Below are 13,037 nucleotides of genomic sequence, written 5' to 3'. Positions count from 1 at the left end.
GTTCCCCTCCAAGGGCAGCAGAAACCTCAGCTGATCCCCAGCTCGGGAGGGTGCTCTCAGCCCCGCGTCGCAGCAGGGCACTGGGAACACCCCGTCCTGGAGGGTGCCCGAGCTGGCACCTGGCTCCCTTTCCTTGCGGTGGCAGCTGTTTGTACCCCTCTGCGGGGGGATTTGGGGGGATCTGAGGGGAGCACAAGCAGCAGCTCTTCTGGATGCCAACGTCATGCTTCCTGCTGTTTGTTCTGATTTGGTGGCACGGGGACGCTGTGCAGACACACTGGCTGCAGGAACTGTGACCACAGGACGCTGCTCTGCCCCGACACCTCTCACCAGAGCATCTCCAAAGCTTGTCTGCAAAAACCAGCCCGCCCAGAGCATCTCCCTGGAGAGCAGGACACGCACTTTGACCGGTGAGCGGTGCAGAAGCAGGGGGACCTGTGCCAGGGTGGGCGCTGAGTCGGGGCTGCAAAGCAGATGGGAGATGGGATGGAAAACGTCGCCGGTATTCCCACCTTCTGCCAAGCTTGCTGCCCTTTTTGGGAAAAGAGGAGCTGGCAGGCAGCGGGCGAGCCGTGTCTGAGACATGCTGGCTTCCCGGCCTCCAGCTCGCTCCTCCCTGCTCTGCTCCTGCCATCGAGACTCTTTCTAGGATCGCAGGGAGCACTCCAGGTTCTGACCTTCCACACGTGTTTTAGCTTGAAATAACGCACGAGTGAGGGTGATAAAGGCTCTCGGTGCAGGCCAGGAGGAAGCGAGTTGCCGTTAGCAAACAGCTGGTGAAGAGCAATTAAGATTATGGGTGGCAGGAGGGGAGTGAGCAGCCGCCGCTTCCCCCGGACCTTCCTCCTGCACCAGTGGCTTCAGCCCCAGGATCCCCAGGCTGTCCCTCGCCCTCAGCAAGGATTCCCTATGTCCTGGTGCTTTCCTGATGGTTCCTGGTTCATTTGAAGGCTGGTTTCTGCCTTGGGCTCAGCCCGGCATCGGGAGCATCCCCCTGCACCTGGAGCCCCTGCGGGTACCAAGGTGGGGGTGATGGTGCTGGGGGGGTGGAAGCCTAAAGGATGCTCGGTCTGGTGGCAGCCTGGGAGCGTCCGTCCTCGTCACACTGCTGGCCTGGAGCCGTGGTGTGTGTCTTGGGATAAAAATACCCGTGAGATCTGGGGCTGGCGTGGGCTGAGGTGCTGAGCGCTGCACACGCAGCTCCTGTGGGTTTGCACCTACGGAGCAGGACTGAGCTGAGGGCTGTGTTAAAAGAATTTCAACCGTTTCCAATCTCCTCGGGTTGTAGAAAAGCCTGAGAGAGCCCGTCCTGCAGTCTAGGAGTGGGAATTCATCAGCTCTTGGAGCATGGCCCAGCAGCACAGGCATGGGATGCAGGATGAGGCCTCTCGGAGGGACCCAGGCTGGTGGGTTTGCTTTGCCCGGGGACCACCGCTGACCCCGAACGCTGGGCAGGAGCTGAAGCGGAGGAAACCCCGCTGCTGCGGGGGACCAGGAAACACCGCTCAGCTCGGGAGCAAATCAGGCTCGGTGGCCTCTGTGGTTTCTGCAGTGACATCAAGTGCCTTCAATAGTTTTATTATATATTACATGGCTGCTTATCTATTATTCTTGTGATGGAGCCAGAGATTAGCTGCAGGCAGGTGGGCAGAGAGATTCTTCCAGGCTGATTCATGAGTCGTTTTTCCAGCCCTCCCCTCCGGCCGCGTTCCCAAGCATTGAAGTTTCAGCTTCCGTGGCAAAAGACACCGGAATCGGAGCCGATGGGTTGACGGGCAGGACAAGGAAAAAGCATTGAAAACCACGCACACGGGGCAGAAAAGCCAGACTTTATTTCCCCTCTTTTGTTGTTCCTCAGGTGTTGCAACCTCTTCTTTTCCTGGTTTGCATATGCAAGCGGAGCCGTGCGAACCCGAACCGCCGCGATTGCGAAAGGCGGCGGCGAGAGCGCGGCGTGGCCGGTGATGCCAAGCGGCTGCGGCCGCCGAACCGGCTCTGGGGAGCAAAGCAGAGATCCCACTTTCGGGCAGGCCTTTCGCCTGTTTTCGCAGCTGGCCAGCTCTCCCCGAGCACAGCAAAGCAAATGTTATTCCCTTTAATCTCTTTTTGCTTATCGAAATCTCGGGTGCTACCGATAAGAGGAGCAGGGAAAGCTTTTTCAGACCCAGATGTGAATCGGGCAATCCGGGATGCTCTGGAGCAGGGACCTGGCACTGGGCACTGCCAGGACATCCCCTCTGCCTGGTGACACCCTGCCCTCACCCGCTGTCACTGATCAAACTCTGCTTCACTTTGCTCCTGGCTCCTTTAGGTGCACTATTTTGATGTTTGCTCTGGTAAAGAGCAGTAATCAAATGAGGGAGACCTGCAGGTGCTGTCACAGTGAGGAGGTGCAAATCCAACTCGTACAACTTGTGCAAACCATAACTTGCTCAGCAAACCTTCCTCCGAGCCGGCTGCGGGGCAGCGGCATGGAGCTGCCGGGTGGCCACAGCGATGCCCAGCGTGGCTTGTGTCTCCTCAGAGTTTATGTGCAGCTTTACTCTGTATCTTAAGTTTCCACAGTTGAGATGCTGACATTTCCACGCTATGATAAAATATCCGTGCGTGGAGGGCTGCAGCCTCGGCTCTGGGGCTGTGCTGGGATGTTCCTGCCCCTGGTTCCCAGGTGGAGATGCTGGGGTGGGATATTGGAGCAGCTTTGAGCGCTGAGCACCAGTCCCTGAGCTGGGCAGAGCCATGGCACGGTGCCTGCTGCTCCTGGCTTCCTGCAGGAGCTCTGCCCAGGACCCGACATGGTGGGTCAAACACACGTGAGAGCGAGCGGGGGGAGCTGGACCCCGACAGCGCGACCTGCCGGAGCTTTGCAACGGGCTTTGAGGGACACGGGATCAGGCCTGCTGCCGCGGGGCAGCAGTGCCGGGTCGTGCACGCGGTGCCTTGCCCGAGCAGAGTGGAGATGCTCTGGGTGGTCCGAGGGGCTCTGCTGTGGCTGCCATGAGCCAGCAGCACTGGGGGGGCCCTGGGTGGCCAGACCCCACTCCCAGCTGTGCCACGTCTCCATCCTATGCACCTACCACATGGCAAAGACCATTTAGGGGCTGGTGGCTTCTCCACTGCAGCCATTCGCCTCCCGCATCCTCCCCAGCCCACATCTCCCCCCCGGCACCGCCACGTCTTACGGGCCCGGCTGTGTTTACCAAAACAGGGGAGAAAAGCTCCCCTCGGATGGCAGGAGCCTTAATCTGGGGGGAACATTTTCCCCACCGATAAGATAACATTGAGGCGTTTCGAAAGGGAGGCAGAAACTCCTGGCGCTGCCGATAGCGCGGCGAAGCCCTTTGCCAATGTGCCGGGCGGGCCGGGGAAGCCGTAACGCAGGGGTCGCCTTCCTACGGAGTTTTATTTTCCTCCTGGCAAACAGCTCCGATGGACGGCTTATCGGCTGTGCCGCGCCGCCGCCGCGCACCGGCCCCGGGGTCAGGGCAGCCGAGGGATGCCGGCTCCGCCGCGGCACTTTCCGTGGGCTGGAGATGCGAAGCCCAGGCGCGACGGCCACGCGATCGCCGGGACGTGATGACGTGGGTCCGACCTGGGCTGCACCGCAGGTGTTTGTGGCCGGGGTTTTGTCTGACGTGGGGTTTTAGGACACGGAGGAGTTTGGTTTCAGCAGCACTACGTGCGCGGGAGAACCGCCTGAACTGCCCTGTGTTCCTCAGCTGTTAAAAAAAGAGACAATAAATACCAACTTGGTGTCTGCCTCGGTCAAAACGGCTTTTTCCTGCTTACGCCGGTGAAGACAACCCAGTCCCAGAGTGCTGCACGTTCCTGCTGTGGCCCCGGGTGCCCCGTCCTGCCCACAGGCAGCAGCAGCGCAGACCCCCAGGGAGGAGCCGGTGCCGTATCCCCGGTGTGAGGGATGATGGTTCAGTGGGTGTGAGGGGCTCCTTTTGTCCCTGGCGGCTCTGAGCATCCTCACTTGCACCTTGTTGCCTCCATCGCGAGCTGCACTTGCATGAGTATCAGTTGGGGATGCTCCTGGCCCCAAAACAGCCTGACCTGTGCTGCAGGAGCGATGTCCTGCTGCAGGGTCCAGCCGGGGACTCCCATATATCCAACAGGTCTCTGCTGCGGAGGAGCCTTTGGTCTTGTCCCCTGCAGTGTCTCCATCTCTTGGGTAAGTGTCCCAGCTGAGGGTGGGAAGGGGTTAACAGTGCCCGGATTTGCCCTGCTCCCCTCCCAGGGCCTGTTTGGGTCTGAGCCTGGTGCCTAGACGAACCCCTCAAGGGTTAACCCCAGTTGGGGCTATTCAAACACCTCCAGCTGAGGTAAGCACCCAGCTTGTTTGTTCAGGTAAATAAGGAAGGAATTAGATATAATGGGCAAAGGAGGCGTTTGCTGAGCACCTCGCACTGGCCGGGCTGCGGCTTCCCCCTCGCACACCTTGGCACGGCCACCGGCTTCATCCCTCTGCCGCCCTCGGAGCCGCTCGAGGGGTCCCACCCTTGTCCCTGTCCCCATCCCGCTGGTGCCTGCCGAGAGCCCATGCGGCTCAGCCCGGCCACCCTGGCACCGCGGGGCCGGCGCTGAGCCGGGCAGGGTGCTGCTGGCTACCCTCCCGCTTCGGGCCATGCCTGCCCCGGCTGCTGTGCCAAGCGACGTGCCGACGGCTCTTCCCACCCTGCGCCAGGACCCATGCGGCTTCTGAGCCGCCCGCGCACCCTCGAGGTAAGCCCCACGCTGCTGCTGCGACCCTTCCTGGCTGCCTGATGCTCCAAAAGCACCCATCAGCACCCATCGTCCCTCCATCCCGGGGCTCCTACAGCTCTTTTGGCATCGATTTGGCAGAGATGGGGTCCCGTCCCCTGTGAGCATCCCGTCTCACGGCTCCTGGCACCTCCAGTAGCCATTAGGGCTAAATGGGGACAGGTTGGCCCCCGGCGTGAGGTTCCTGGCACTTTTTGGAATGGTGTCAACTGAAATAAGATGAGATTTGCCAACTTTGCGCCTTCGCAACCCCCTCCTGCACAGATGAGGAGGGTGGGATGGGAGCCCAGGATCCCAGGGCTAGCTCCTCCTGAGCCCACCCAGTACGGGCACTGGTACTGAGGGTCCCGCGAGCCCCTGTGCCTGGCAGGAGGCAGGGGACAGCGTGCTTTGGGGCACTCTGCGACCGATAAGCAACCGGGACCCTTTACAGAGCATCCCATCCCTCCCACCATCAAAGAGCTGCCGGCTCAGAGGTGTCTCTCCGAAGCGCTTTGACCTCCTTTCCCAGACCTGCACCATCCCAGTGCCGCTCTGCTTTTCTGCTGGATGGAGATTTTTTTTGCCAGTGCTAAAGGCACGTTGGCTCTAGGTTTGGTTTTTATGGTTCTGCTCGGTTAGTGAAACACAAACGCCGCTCGGCTGCCAAATGCCCCACAATATGGGCTTTCTCCTGGGCAGGGAGCTCACGGGGGAGGAAGGTGCTGCTATAAATAGGGGCTCCCTGGCCCTGCATGGGGAACACCAAGCTCTGCTGCTCACCTGGGGACACCGAGCACCAGGGCTTTGCTCAGGCCGCCGGCGCCTCATGCCCAATTCCCACCCCCTGCTGCCGTTTGCCTCCCTGAGCCGATGGAGAGGGCACCCTGACCCGGGGCATGGGGACCCATGGGGATGCCCTGTCCCCACGCCAGCACCCGTGCAGGTAACGGCAGGAGGAGCCAAGGTGGCCTTGGTGGTGATGGAGAAGGCTGGGGGTGAGCTGGGTGGCCCAGGGCTCCCGGGATGGGCTGCATCCCTTCTGGGCATACATCCAACGTGAGCCCTGGGCTTGCCCTGGCCCCAACCGCTGTCACCACGCAGGTACCGTAGTGAGACCCCAGGGCTGTCACATCGCCAGCCCCCTCCAGTGCCATCCCAAGCTCCTGCCCTGCTGCGGGGTGATTTTGGCCAATCCCTCCTCCCTCCACCCAGAGATAAAAGGCGTGCATGGCACAGGCGGGCAGGGTTTGGCAGCCGGCATGGTGAGGCTGGTGGGGTGGGTGGGACGCGCTGGCAGGACCCCAAATTATTGGCAGCCTCTGGGCACCTGGGTGTCCACTGCAGCCCCAACTGGTGTGGGGACCCTGAGTCCTTCACCTGTTTTATCTGAGCCCCACAAAGCAGAGCCAGCAGCCTCCATCGCCTCTCCGTGCCGCGGTGCGGTTGGCCTCGAGCATGCGCCGTGGCGCGGGCTGATCCCTCCTGGGGGGCTAAACCAGGGAGCTGAGCCTGGGAAGGTGGCTGGGACAAGAGGTGCCGAGTCAGACCAGAAAAGTGGGAGAAACCCCCCAAATTTCAGCCCCAGGCAGGCTTTTGGGCAGAGAGAGGATTGCTGGGTCTGTGGGGTCCCCATCCTCTCCCAGCCCCGGGGTCGCTGTGCTGAGGCACGTGGGGCAGGTGAGGTTTAAAGGACCGATTGGAGACAAATCCCACTGCCCGGGGGGCTGCTCCGAGCCGTCTGGGACAGCCCTGCATCCCGCACGTCTCCAGCTCCTCCCTGGGCAGCACAGCACGTCCTCGTCCCTGTCCCCATCCCCAGCCTGGGGGCTGGCAGTGACCCTGGAGCTCAACCCTCCACCCTGGCCACTCCTGAGCCCAGCTGCCTGGGAAGGGCCTTGGGGATTTGGGAGACATCCTGGGTGCCATGGGCAGCACCTCCTCCTGCAGCCGGCCAACCTCCGCCGGTCCCACGGAGCTTCCCAAGCCGCGCTCCAGCACAACCTGTTTAACGGCGGATTTAATTTTCATTAACAGACCCATTGTTTGAAGGTGGTGGCTGGGTGGATTTCTCATTTATTTATTTTTTCTTACTCCCAGGGACTGATCCCAGCTCTCCCCCGTCGCTGACGCTGGTGTTGCTCCCCTGAGCGATGGTGGGTTGCATTTGCCAGGAGAGCTCGGGGTGCTCCTTGTCCCCATCCTTGTCCCCCTGGGCCATGGCGCCCGCTGCTTCCCTGAGCTTTGGATGGGGCAGAGTCACTGCGACCCCGTGGCACTGAGCCGTCACCCAGCACCACCCAGAGCCCTGTGCTTGCTGTGGACCCCTCACCACGGGAGCCCTGTCTCAGCCCCGGGCTTTCTGCTTGAAGGGAACATCTGGGCTCGTTTTCTCAGCAGCGTTGGGGCCCCAGCTGTCGCGGTGCCCTTTGGCGCAGCCGCTGCCTCTTCCTCCTCGCCCTGCTCCACGCTGGCATGGGGAACGACCTCTCACGCTGGCAGCTCAGCCCTTTGCCACAGCATCCCCAGCAAGAGCAGGGGCGCCTTGCCCCATCCCAGCGGTCACGGTGTCCTCTCCGTGTCCCTGGGTTGTACTGGGGAGCGATGTAGCGTCGCTCGTCATTTTGGGGCTGGGGGATGACAGGTATGTCCCGGCTGTGCTGCGGTGGTGGAGCTTTGTGGGCATGGAGGAACACCCCGGAGGACTTGATGGGTCCATCCCAGTTTGGGATCTGCTTTGCTGCTGCTCTGCAGGCAGCACCGGTGCACGGGGGAGGGCTGGGTGAGAGTGCCAGGGCAGGGGTGGGTGTCACGCAGAACAGCCCCCCAGCATCACGTCTTGGTCCCTGTGCGCCCACGGAGGCAAAACCCCGGGGGCCCGAGGGGCTTTTAGATCTCAGTGGCTGCTGCTTAAAGTGCTGCAAGAGCTGATTCCCTGATTGCTTCCCCTCTTGCCCGGAGCGGTGGGATGAGCACGATGCCGCGTTGGTGTGGCTTTGCCGCAGGCGAGCTCCGGTGCAAAGCCCACGGGACTGGGCTGTGCTTGCCACCGGCAGCGTCCACGAGCCACGGAGCATTTGCCAGGGCTGATGCAATTACCAGGACAGCCTCGTTTAGCTCGGGTGGGGAATATGAAGGTTTTTGGGGTGCTGTGCGGGTCAGTGCTCCCCGTGAGCATCTCAGTGCGCCTGGGGCTGCCCCTCCAGCTCTCCTTTTCCAGGGAAAAGCAAAAAAGGCAGAGGAGAGGGAAAGAGCTGCCCAAAGCGGTTTCTTAGAGCAAACAGGTCCCCACCCAGCCCGGCCGCCTGCGTGCCAGAGCGGGAGAAAGTCAAACAAAGGCCCCCGCCCTGGGAGTACAGCACCAGCTGGAGGGTGATTGCTCGGGCTTTTGGGGACGCTTGCCCAAGGGATCAGGTCCTTCTAGTCCCAGCCAGGCAGAGGGGAATGGGGATGAAGATGATGATGAAGACACGGCCATCCATCCCACCGCGTGCCCAGGGATGGCTCCGCATCCCTGCTCCTCCCCGTGTCTGGCTGGCGGCTGCGGGAGCGATGTCTGGCGGAGGCAGGATGGGCAGAGGATGCTCCAGGACCCCAGAGCATCCCGAAGGCGTTGGGGATGAGACCCCCCATCCCCTCCCCAGAAAGCCCCCGCGGCCGGCGCCGTGCCGTGGGCTGGAGCCGCGCAAGCTGTTACCTTCCCTTTTGTGCCGGGAGCAGCGTGAGGCTGGATTTAGGGCTGATCTGCTAAAGCTCTTCTTTTAATCCAGAGCAAATCAAGGAGAGGTTTGGAAGCTGGTGCCATCTCTCAGGGAAACTGTTTGGGCGGTGGGGGCAGCTCGGTGGCACGGGCACCCCTTCTCCCTCCTCCTCATTCTCCTCCTCGCTGCAGTGCTACCAAAACCCCTCGAGGACACGGGTTCCAGCTCCCGAACCCGCACCCCGTCCCTGAATTCCCGTGGGGTCAGGCTGCTGTGGATGCACGTTGGGCGACCACGGTTCCTCCATGTGTTTTTCCAAGGTTTTTGGGCTTTGCCAAGGGTGAAACGATGGGCAGAGCTTCCTCGTGGTGCAGGTGATGTGGAGCCTTAAAAATGATACTTCTAGGGCATTAAAATCCCCACCGAGTGCCTTAAACTCATCCCATCAGTGCCACCACTCGGCTCCCCGCGCTTGAGGGACACGCTCTGGCCGGACAAACCTGATGATGTATTTTCTTTTTTAGTCTTTTAAGCCCCTTTTTCCCCCTTAGCTGGGATTTAGAGCAAACAGGGACCCCCTTTCCCTGTCCACTGTGTCCCACTCCCCTTTGGGGACTGCCTTGTTTCTTTTTTGGGGGGCTTTGGGATGGGTTCAGGCTTTTCACCTTCCTTTTTTATTGCAGGATCCGTTGCAAAAACTGCAACTTTTTCTGCTTTTAAATAACCAATTTGAGGCAGTTTGGGTGTTTTTCTTGTTGTAAAAAGCGATGTCAGAGGCAGGCCAGGAGCTCAGCAGTGCCCTGGCTGTGCCTGTCATCAGTCTCCAGCATCTCCCCTGGCAGGGGCTTTCTCATCCCAAAACCTCAGGATGGCTCTTGGGGAGTTTTCTCCGCTGATGGAGCCGTTCCCTGGTGTTGCCATGGAAATTCAGGAGGCTCATCCTCTTCTCCACAGCCTCCAGGACTCCCCATGTACCAGAGACAGATGGGGCCAGGCTGATTTTGGGTAGTTTTTCTTGCAAGAGAGTAAAAGGAAAGTTCTCGTCTGGGGGTGGGTGGCAGTGGCCAGCAGCTGAGCGCTGCAGTGCCAGGCTCCCTTCCCGGCCCTGGAGAGCCGGGTTTGGGTGCCACCGCTGCTGGGACATCCTCGGGAGAGAGCCGCAGGTGATGTTTTCCATGCCTGGGAAGGTGCCTGTGTGAGTCAGGCATCTCACAGCCCTCGATGCCCACAGGCTGCCCAGGGCAGGTGCCCTCTGGCATGTCCCGCTGCCTCCTGCAAGGTCCTTCAGCCCCAGCTGGGGCTGAACCGCTGCCAACCCCGCATGCAATTCTGGAGAAGACCCTAAAAGTCTGCAGTGATCACGACCCACTCGCTCCCTGGGTTCCTTTTCCTTGCTGGCTGCTGTGGCTGCTCCTCCCAAAATCAGGACAGCCCCCCATTCCCACGGCTGACCCTGAGCCCGCATTCATCCGGGGGCTCGCAGGGTGCCGTGGGTCTCTTTGGAGGTTTTTTTCCCCTCTAACAGGCTTAGTTCCTCCCTTTGTGCCTCACTGCTGGGCGGGAAGGCAGGAATCAGTGCTGGGATGAGCCTCTCCTCTCCTCTCCTCCTCTCCCAACAGGTTCGGAGCTGGCACTGAGCGGAGGGATGGGCAGTGCCAGCCCCGGGCTGACCGCTCTGCCCGCCAGCCACCTCTCCCGGCTGAACGCTGCCCTGCTACCCCCTCCACGGGATCCCACCACCAGGAGCTGGAGCTGCCCCGATAGCCCCAGCCCCCCTGCCACCCCCGAGCAGCCCCTGCCTGCGTTCTGCCTGCACTACTTCGACATGCTCTGCTCGGAGGACATCGCCTGGGCCGCCAAGGCTGTGGGGGAACCGTCCCAAAGCGGTGCCCAGGGGGGGCGAGGGGAGGTGCAGAAGGAGCCGGAGCAATGTCCCATCATCGATAGCCAGGGCTTGGGGCTGGGGGCCGAGGGGGACCTGCAGGCCAGCCTGCGCCTGGACGAGGTGCAGCACTCGCTGGAGCAGGTGCAGAGCATGGTGGTGGGAGAAGTGCTGAAGGACATCGAGACAGCCTGCAAGCTCCTCAACATCGCCGCAGGTGGGTGCCCCCATAGCCCTCCGTGGGGTGGGGGCTGTGGGCAGGGTTGGCCACGCCAGGGAGGGACGCGCCGGTGTGGGGACTAAAGCCGTGCTGCAGCTACGGGGATTTGCAACCTGGTGCTGGGGTTTGGGTGAGCGCTGCTGCTGCCTGGGGTCCCCCGGGCATCACTCCCGGGCAGGGCTGTTTGCTGATGCCCAGGGATGCCAGCAAAATGCCCTCACTGGCTTGGAGTTACGTTGAGGCAGGGGTTAGCAGAGCTCTCCGCGGAGCCCTGTGCTGGGTGTGGGGTGCCAGTGGGACACAGCCGGTGCTGCAGAGCCAGAGAGATGCAGGGACGTGGTGACCCCACGCTGAGCTCGTCCCCTTCCTGGGCTGGGGGTCCCTTCCCCTCCCAGGGTGTCGTTATGGAGGTGCCTTTCAGCCTCGCACACATCTTGGCAAGGGCGTGTGGCAGTGAGGAGCGAACAGAAGGACTTTTATTATCCTTTTCTCCATCCCATTTTCTCTGGGATGTTCAGAACGGGCAAATAAGCTTGTGGGGCTGGGAACAGCCTGGAGCCAGCTGGCATTACCCAAACCGGACATGGGGTTGGGTGTAAGGGGAGAAGGACAGCCCAGGAGCAAATCCCGTAGGGTATCACTGCCATGGGGCATCCCTGGGACATCTCCCTTGGGATACCACTGCCATGGCACATCGCTGCCGTGACACAAGCAGTCTCTGGATGTGCTTAGGCTTACGCAGGCTTTGCCACCCTTGAAGCATTTGGTGTCACCCGGGACAGTGCAGGGAGCAAACAGGGCTTGGAAAGGCTGGATGAGGCTTCCTGAAGTGAAGGAGGTGGGGAGGGAATGGTCCCATCGCTGCGGACTGGGGCAGGCTGAGAGCGGAGTGCTCCCACCCTGGTGGGCGACGCCACAACGGGGCTGGGGGAATGGTTTCCTGGGGCTGCTGTGAGGTGAGCTGAGTTTCCCCGGGCTTTGCACGGGCTGTCACGGGCCATGCTCACCCTCTGCCTCCAGACCCAGCGGACTGGAGCCCCGGCAACGTGCAGAAGTGGATCCTGTGGACGGAGCACCAGTACCGGCTGCCACAGATTGGGAAATCCTTCCAGGAACTGTCTGGAAAGGACCTGTGTGCCATGTCTGAGGAGCAGTTCTGCCAGCGCTCGCCTGCCTGTGGCGACGTCCTGCACGCCCACCTCGACATCTGGAAGTCTGGTAGGTGCCAGGGAGTGGGAGGGGGCTGGTGGGGGGTGAGTGATGCTATGCGAGGGGAGATGCCCCTCTGACTGCCCGCTCCTCCCTTCCAGCTGCTTGGATGAAGGAAAAAGCTGCCCCGGGAGATGTGAAATACTGCGGTGAGTTCTGCACGGGCTCGGTTCCACTGGCCTTGCTTCAGCCTCAGACTGGTCTGCGGTATCGGGGGGGTCACCTCCGCTTAATTGCAATTACCCGGCGTGTTGAAGCGGCTACTGCAGCCACCTCCACGTGGTCGCGCTCCCTTCGCCCTGTCTGCGAGGAGCAGCCGAGGGGAAACGGCCATGAGACCCTCACCGGCCCCATCCTGCACCCCGTGTGTCCCGGTGGGGCTGTGCCAGGGCAGCACCGAGCTGTTCTCCCTGCTCCGAGGTGCGGGCAAGAAGCAGTGCTTCCGACTTGAGACCCACGGGCATCGGGCCAGGGTTTCCCAGACGGGCACCCGTGCGGGGTGGTGCAGAGCAGCGAGGTCTCTCCCCCCACCCCCTCACCCTTCCCCATCCCTTCGCATGGCAGGAGGCGATGCCAGCTGGGCGGACAGCGAGGTGGACTCATCCTGTGCCGGCCAACCCATCCACCTCTGGCAGTTCCTCAAAGAGCTGCTGCTCAAACCCCACAACTACGGCCGCTTCATCCGCTGGCTCAACAAGGAGAAAGGTGGGTGGGTGCTCTGGCAGCCCCGGGGTGGGCGCTGGCGAGGCTGGGGGTGGGCAGACGCCGCTGTAACCCGCCCCGTGCCCCGCTGTCCTCCCAGGCATCTTCAAGATCGAGGACTCGGCGCAAGTGGCCCGTCTGTGGGGCATCCGGAAGAACCGCCCGGCCATGAACTACGACAAGCTGAGCCGCTCCATCCGGCAGTATTACAAGAAGGGCATCATCCGCAAACCCGACATCTCCCAGCGCCTCGTCTACCAGTTCGTCCACCCGGTGTGAGCAGCGGCGGTGGTGGGACAGGCTGAGCCCCGGGAGGGACAGGGGAACTTCACCACCTCCCTCTACCTCCCAGCCACATAAACCACCTTCCAGCGTCAAGGACCATGGCTGGAGTGTCCAGAGGCTCCCCCCTCCCAGGACAATTTGGCAACGGACTGTGGGACCCCCCTCACCCCAGCCCCGGAGGGGAGGGATGAGCCCCCAGCGAAGGGACCGCCACCACTGTGCCCTAGTGTGGGGCAAAGACTGTGCAGAGCCCTTCTCTCCCCCAGGTGCTCCCAGGAGATGGTGGGCACAG

At 61.8% G+C, this 13,037-nt stretch overlaps 1 protein-coding gene across 1 annotated transcript; it reads left to right on the top strand.

The window, feature by feature from the left end:
• Positions 1 to 4,676: 4,676 nt before the first annotated feature.
• Positions 4,677 to 12,739, top strand: SPDEF (SAM pointed domain containing ETS transcription factor). Its single transcript, XM_086627395.1, has 6 exons — positions 4,677 to 4,728; positions 10,067 to 10,546; positions 11,570 to 11,767; positions 11,860 to 11,907; positions 12,323 to 12,463; positions 12,561 to 12,739. The coding sequence occupies exons 2-6, from the start codon at positions 10,093 to 10,095 to the stop codon at positions 12,737 to 12,739; spliced, it is 1,020 nt and encodes a 339-aa protein (XP_086483521.1). The 5' UTR covers positions 4,677 to 4,728; positions 10,067 to 10,092.
• Positions 12,740 to 13,037: the final 298 nt, after the last annotated feature.

Source organism: Tauraco erythrolophus, chromosome 27 (genome assembly GCF_009769465.1).
Source record: "Tauraco erythrolophus isolate bTauEry1 chromosome 27, bTauEry1.pri, whole genome shotgun sequence".
Lineage (NCBI taxonomy): Eukaryota > Metazoa > Chordata > Aves > Musophagiformes > Musophagidae > Tauraco > Tauraco erythrolophus.
Note: the sequence above shows the minus strand (reverse complement) of the source record. Positions and strands in the feature narration are given on the sequence as shown.

Bases quoted from the DNA above. Each gene is read 5' to 3' on its own strand.
- SPDEF (XM_086627395.1), top strand. From the start codon at position 10,093: ATGGGCAGTGCCAGCCCCGGGCTGACCGCTCTGCCCGCCAGCCACCTC. The intron at 11,768-11,859 runs GTAGGTGCCAGG...CCTCCCTTCCAG, and splicing joins CCTCGACATCTGGAAGTCTG to CTGCTTGGATGAAGGAAAAA. The intron at 11,908-12,322 runs GTGAGTTCTGCA...TTCGCATGGCAG, and splicing joins GGGAGATGTGAAATACTGCG to GAGGCGATGCCAGCTGGGCG.